This window comes from Engraulis encrasicolus, chromosome 5 (genome assembly GCF_034702125.1).
Source record: "Engraulis encrasicolus isolate BLACKSEA-1 chromosome 5, IST_EnEncr_1.0, whole genome shotgun sequence".
NCBI classification, from domain to species: domain Eukaryota; kingdom Metazoa; phylum Chordata; class Actinopteri; order Clupeiformes; family Engraulidae; genus Engraulis; species Engraulis encrasicolus.
In genome coordinates, this window is record NC_085861.1 from 29,819,939 (window position 1) to 29,827,438 (window position 7,500).

The window sequence follows — 7,500 nt, forward strand, 5'->3', positions numbered from 1 at the left end:
ACCACTACAGAACAAGTAAAGATGACGTTAAGATGGAGTAAAAAAAAAAAAAAAGAATTACGTTTACCTGTACAGCACGTTCTGTGTCCGACGCTCACTTCCTGGAACCATTGTGGACCTATGTTAATGGGGATCGGTGTGTCAAACAGGGTTGTACGAAATTCCGAACTGAATGAATTTCAATTCAAAGTAATGCCATAATACGAACACTAGGTGGTGTCATTACCTTGAATTTCTTTGAATTTAATCTACACCACCCATTGAAAGTACATAGAACACCACCACCTAGTGTTCGTATTATGGCATTACTTTGAATTGAAATTCTTTCAATTCGGAATTTCGTACAAGCCTGGTGTCAAAGGCTCTATGAGCCGCCATCGTTGTGTAAAAATGGAACAAGGAGGTCAATGGGATTAGACTAACTCTTACTTCTGTGGCTCTGGAGAGAACCAAAGAGAGCAGAATAGAGAATATATAGAGAAATGAGGAGAGTCATTGTCTTTTCCAGACATCAGTACTGTGTAAAGCTGCGGTGCATGCTGGCGTGCTGTCCGACAGCCAGGGGGGTCAGCTGCGGGTCTTACTGGAGCGAGGCATCACCCTCTATGAAGCCAGCTTCGCCAATGGAGTCCTCTCCAAGACGTCAGTATACTGTACAACACACTATTGTCCTTTACAAAGGAAAACATACGAGATTTAACACACGTACTGTATGTACGGCTGTTGCATATCACTCTGGTGAGAGGTATCACTCTCTAGCAGGCCACCTTTGCCAATTGGGTATACTTTAGACTGTAGTACATTTGAGTTTTAACAGATGACATGCACACATAAACAGACGCACACACAGGCACGCACACGCACACATAAACACACACACACACACACACACACACACACACACACACACACACACACACACACACACACACACACACACACACACACACACACACACACACACACACACACACACACACACTCACCGTACTCCTATTCACAGCATGATTACAGCAATTGTGGAAATAAAGTCACACACACTCGATACAGAAGACACACATAGAGATGACAGTTGTTTTAGTGAGTTGTATTTAATAGGGTAGTAGGTGTGTTTAGCAACTTACTGATTGATAATGACTGTGGTGTGTAACATGCTTGTTATTAGTCAAAGGTAGACTACCCATCTAAATGCGTTGATCATGACGTCATATCTCTTGTGATTTTTATAGGGGCTCGCTATCAGATAAGAGGCTGGTGTTCGCCAAAGGTGAGAAAGAACCTTTCTTAACCTTTCATTGTTACTGCAAACATTGGAATGACGACGTTGAAACTGAGAAAAAAAATAATTCGTTAGTTTACTTAGTGGCTCATTACAATCTTGCTGCATTTCCGCTGCATCAACAGTCTGTCACCCTTCATCCCAAAAAAAGGAGATTTGAATAGCTGTGAGTAACGTTTGAATCCGGCGCACCAGGAAGTCCTTAGAAAGAAATAGTGATGTTTATCTCAACGTATCTGATGGAAGCGGAACTTAAGTTGTCGATTAGTGTTTCCTGTTGAAGTCTCACTCACAAGGCTCATGAAGACTAATGAAAAAAGAAAGAAGAATGACAAAAAAAAACACGGCGGATAGTTTTGTTTATTTTAGACATGGCCCTTGCAATTTGTTTGAATGAACGAAATGAAAATGAAAGAGGAAAGAAAAATTCCTGTTTGTTCCTTCAGTTGAGTGTATTTCTTACTAAAATGATTTACAGTATTTTTATAGAGATTGTGAAACCGTTGAAACCCAGTCATATTCACTGCTAGCATATGACAACCCAGAATGACGCAAATGACATCCAAAGATTCAGCCATGCCCTGCATTGTATGTGTGTGTGCGTCCGTGTGTGCGTGCGTGCGTGCGTGCGTGTGTGCGTGTGTGTGTGTGTGTGTGTGTGTGTGTGTGTGTGTGTGTGTGTGTGTGTGTGTGTGTGTGTGTGTGTGTGTGTGTGTGTGTGTGTGTGTGTGTGTGTGTGTGTGTGTGTGTGTGTGTACGCAGACTGCAGCAGGCAGCTGGCAGTGTCGGCGTACAACATGTCCACGGTGTGGGAGGACACGGATGGTCTGGGCCGGAGCCTGTCCTGGATGCCCGGCGCCAGCGACCCCACGGGGAAGCCCCTGCAGTGGGCCGCAGAAGCCACCGACACCCAGCCCTGGCTGGAGGTGGAGCTCCGGGAGAGGAGCACCGTCACAGGTCAGGGAAAGGCATAGGTCAGAGGTCAAATCAAATGCATGCAGTTCAATGACAACTAGCCTACACAGTGGATTTTGCAGTGTTAATTCAACACTCAGAGAGTTTATTTTAACATCTCCTAGATTGTATTTGGCCCCATAGTACATGTTGATTTAACACTGCATTTTTGACTGTGTACAGACCACTGCCCATGGGATAGAGAATTAAGTGCAATGGAATACAGTTGGGTTAAGTAATTTTTGTTTCACGATTGGACTATGATCAGAGGAAGTTTCTGACTTTTCCACAAGCTCTATGGAAGTCAGGAACAGCAACAGTCATGGTTGGCAGGGATGATTTTGTGGGGACTTGTGTGTAAGAAGGTGGAGGCAGTTGCTCTGTATTCTTACATGTGTAATGACAATAAAGTTGAATCAGATCTCATCTAATACATTTATGAGAAATAGTTGTGAAACAGAAAGTAAGAATTAAAAGACATCGCTTTGAATCACATCCCAAGCACAATCGCATGGAACTGTGACGTACATTACGGAGCATCAAAGCAAACAGTACTGTTTAAGCATATCTAGTAGTTACTGATTACCTTGTTCCCCCATTAGTCTGTTTTGTAACTACAAGAACCACTAGGCACAGTGGTTGTACTTGCGAGCGATCAGGACATTTGTTCCAAAGTGGAGATATATATAGCATAGTCCTGCCAAGGGCACTGATAAGGCAGCTAAAGTGGCATGCGCCATCTTGGCAATAAAATATTCTCACAGCCAACGGAGGTCAAACGTCTGAGACATCCATAAGAATCACTGATAATTTAATAGGCGTATCACAGTTATGATAGCTTATTATCTTGAGTATGACTCCGGGCCAGCCTTGCATTACTTATGTCATACATTGTTACGTATTATGCGCTACTTTATATTACTGTAGATGATTTTGAACTGTGTAATACCCCCGCCTCTCTCTGTAGTTTGTATTACACTATAACAAACTATGCTAATCTGCTATGCTAATCTGCTAATCTGTCTACTGTGCTGCATTCACACATTTAAATACATTTAATTTGAATAAATTTTTCTATATGAGCAGTTCAGCTGCAGAAATGGGCATAAAAACGGCTTTGACTTTGATCGCAATTTGTATGCTCTGGTTTACTGTAATCTCATTGTATACTCTGATATTCTACAGGAATAGTTACAAAAGGAACATCCAGATTCTACATGGAGTCTTATGTGCTGATGTACAGCAAAGACGGCAAGAGCTGGAAGTCCTACAAGACTGCACCAAATAAAGACAAGAAGGTAAACCAGCCTTACCGTCTGTTTAACTACTACATCTCTAGCCTGGTCCTGACCATCCCATAATACTACCATTTCATTTCGTATTTATGGTCTGGCATTTGTTTGCTCTGAAGCGATTGCAGGAAGCAGGAATTTTGCACTCAGTTATGGTTTGAAATTATTGGACACCTCTCACCCAATCGCCGGCAGTTACTCAACAACAACATAGCGCAGACCAATGGCTCTGGCACAGATGTGTACGTCATTGTCACAAGCGTGCTGATGTGGGCTTTGTCCTATGTCATCTTGTCTTTTGTCATGGGGGGTGGGGGTATTGTCTCTGTATATTGTGTTTTTTTGTCTTTGTTACTGCGTAAGGCATTGTGGTATTTGACGTCTTCTTGGTATTGTGCTGTGATGGCAGGTGTTTGAGGCCCACTCTGACGGGCATGTGTTGATGTTAATGTACTGTAGTTGAACATAACAGTGGGGCATTGTGGGATTTGAAGTCTTCCTTGTTGTTGTGCTGTGATGGCAGGTGTTTGAGGCCCACTCTGATGAGCATGTGTTGATGTTAATTTACTGTAGTTGAACATAAGAGTGGGGCATTATGGGATTTGAAGTCTTCCTTGTGCTGTGCTGTGATGGCAGGTGTTTGAGGCCCACTCTGACGGGCATGTGTTGATGTTAATGTACTGTAGTTGAACATAACAAGTCAAGTCAAGTCAAAGTTTATCTATAGAGCACTTTAAAATACAACAAGATAGCTGACCAAAGTGCTGGACAGGCAGATAAAAGGACTTGAGGACCCTTTAAAGACACACAAAGACAACAACAAAAAATAAATAAATAAAAAATAAACATAGAAGTGTAATCTTTGAAGCACTTAAAAACAATAATAACCAATGGAAAGTACTCTGACGAGCATGTGTTGATGTTAATGTACTGTAGTTGAACATAACAGTGGGGCATTGTGGGATTTGAAGTCTTCCTTGTGTTGTGCTGTGGTGGCAGGTGTTTGAGGCCCACTCTGACGGGCATGTGGCGGTGCTCAACAGCCTCTTCCCCCCGGTGGTGGCGCGTTACCTGCTGCTGCGCCCGCTTGCCTGGCACCAGAGGGCCTCGGCAGGGGTACAGGTGCTGGGCTGCCCCATAACGGCCCGTGGACGCTCAGGTGAGTTCATTGCCACCCAGGAACAACCAATAAACAGATTTCATTCATCTCACTCATTTCAAAGTTAGAGTTTATCTGCCTCTCAGAAGAGGTTGTTCACCTGCAGATACAGTTTCTTTACCCTAGCAGAATGTATGCATACCCTGTGCAATTTATAACAATCCGAAATCACATTATGTCACCAAGAAAGTATTCTATGATTATCATTGTTACCGTACTATGTTTGGCTGACCAACATGAGAACAGCATTTACATGTGTACATGTAATCACTGCAGTCCTTGATACAGAATAGTGTACCGTGCATAGATATTCCATTTCAGTGATAATGCATGCAGTTCATGTGAGGAAATGCTATAAATCTTCAAACTGGGTTTTCTACCGAACTCATTTGAAAGAGCTTACTTTATCTGCTTTTGATGTTAGGGAAGTGTGTATATCTGATGTAGACTTCTCATCGCTCCATTTGTCTCCACAGCGAACCCCAATATGCTGCCTCTACCAACAGAGAGACTGCCTTCAGAGCCCAATACCACCAAGAGCCCAGTGCTAGTCGAAACATCGGACCAGAGTAAGAGGGAACCTTTATACTCCATATGAGAATAATGATTAAACGTGATCGAGAAATATATGATTACCGTTAAAAGTATGTAATCTAGCAGATACTACAGTTGCTCCAATGCTGTTCCTCCTTGCCAGGTTATTTGTTTTCCGTGAAACGTTTGACCAGAATGACAGGAAACATTATATATATAAATTATGATTATTATAACTATTTATACTACACCATTACAACTAAGGTATACCATGTATATAATAGGTACTACTGTTGCTCCATGTCATTTGACTTCTACTTGAGCACTATCCCACGATGAAACATTATTAAACAAATGTGTGAACAGATAAGAGGAATGGAATGGTGTTTCCTCCGTACGTGCGTAAATATTGTGTACATAACTGAGTCACTGCAGTATGTCATTGTGACATATAGTTAATGACGGTGTATGTTTACTAATAGTTTGCTTGTTGTTTGGTGACTCAGGCTCTGGCCAGCCAATGGTGGTGGCGGTGGGCGTCGTCCTAGGGCTGCTGCTCTGTGTGGGCTGCTTACTGGCAGGCCTCTGGTGGAGGAAGAGGTACACACACACACACATGTACATACACACACACACACACATACAACACACACACACACACATGCTTACATACACACACACACATACAACACACACACACACACACACACACACACACACACACACACACACACACACACACACACACACACACACACACACACACACACACACACACACACACACACACACACACACACACACACACACACACACACACAAACACACACACATACATACACACACACTCACACACACACACACACACACACACACACACACACACACACACACACACACACACACACACACACACACACACACACACACACACGATGGTGGAGGAGGAGGTACTGGAGCTTATCTCGCTCACACTCACACTCACACTAAACACACATACACGCACATGTGTACACACACTCACGCAGGCACACTCACACAAGCACACACACAGGCACGCATGCACACATTTCTCTCTCTCTCTCTCTCTCTCTCTCTCTCTCTCTCTCTCTCTCTCTCTCTCTCTCTCTCTCTCTCTCTCCCTCTATCTCTCTCTCTTTTAAACAAATACACAGCGTGCAGACATGTACAAACACACACAGGACTTTGACTGCTTTGTTCTCACGACTGCAGAAACGTATGTTTACACATTCACATCCAGTCTGTCTCTCACACACATTATTGCATAAACGCGCATATTCACACACATTATCACACACTCACGCACTGTCACAACAACTCACTAATCTCGCACAACAATATTTCACACCATGAAGATTCGGTTCTCTCTCTCTCTCTCTCTCTCTCTCTCTCTCTCTCTCTCTCTCTCTCTCTCTCTCTCTCTCTATGTACCGTAGCATAAACAAGATAGACAGACAGACAGACAGACACACGCACACATGCACGCACACACTCACAAACGCACGCACACACAAACACACCTACAGTACTTCTTGAAACACTTCTGACGAACTCCAGAAGAAAAAGATTGCTCTCACGTCTCACGATTCTCCTTCCCCTTATTTGCCTTGCAGAAGGAGACCAACTCAGCTGAAGAAGTGCTCTCTGGATAAAGGTACTGCAGGACTACTTTATTTTATTATTTTATATTCTGTCAAAACAGCACCAATACAACTAAACTTCTTCTGTTACGACTGGTAGCTCTATTAGTACTACTGCTACTGCTGCTGCTACTACTACTACTACTACTACTAATTCTACTACTACTACTATTACCACTACTACTACTACTACTACCGGAGACGGTCTATTATGTTAGAATTAAAAGAATCTTAGCTACTACTACTACTACTACTACTACTACTACTACTACTACTACTACTACTACTAGAACTTGATCAATTGATCATGATAACTTCTGTTGTTGTAATGAGAATGGTAGAGATGATACTATCAATCTGATGTTCAGTTTGGAGCGACTGTGGGCTGGGTATTTGTAAACATTTCTCTGTCTCTCCCTCTCTCTCTCTCTCTCTCTCTCTCTCTCTCTCTCTCTCTCTCTCTCTCTCTCTCTCTCTCTCTCTCTCTCTCTCTCTCTCTCTCCAACGGTAGAAGACCAGAGCTTCCACATTAAGACTCTTCCTGCTGTGGATTCGGAGTTGCTGGCCTACCCTCTTACCCGCAACGTCCACGATGCTCTACCCAACCCTCCCCTCAATGGT

General features: G+C 43.1%; 1 protein-coding gene across 1 annotated transcript in view; it reads left to right on the forward strand.

Annotated features, from left to right (window-relative positions):
• The window catches only part of si:dkey-34d22.1 (discoidin, CUB and LCCL domain-containing protein 1), a 47,941-nt gene that overhangs the window by 30,805 nt on the left and 9,636 nt on the right, over positions 1–7,500 (forward strand). The window contains exons 6-14 of the mRNA XM_063199069.1: positions 509–642; positions 1,230–1,267; positions 2,042–2,236; positions 3,419–3,531; positions 4,525–4,684; positions 5,161–5,253; positions 5,725–5,818; positions 6,853–6,893; positions 7,391–7,498. Coding sequence (XP_063055139.1) covers positions 509–642; positions 1,230–1,267; positions 2,042–2,236; positions 3,419–3,531; positions 4,525–4,684; positions 5,161–5,253; positions 5,725–5,818; positions 6,853–6,893; positions 7,391–7,498 — 976 coding nt within the window. The remainder of the gene's footprint in view (positions 1–508; positions 643–1,229; positions 1,268–2,041; positions 2,237–3,418; positions 3,532–4,524; positions 4,685–5,160; positions 5,254–5,724; positions 5,819–6,852; positions 6,894–7,390; positions 7,499–7,500) is intronic.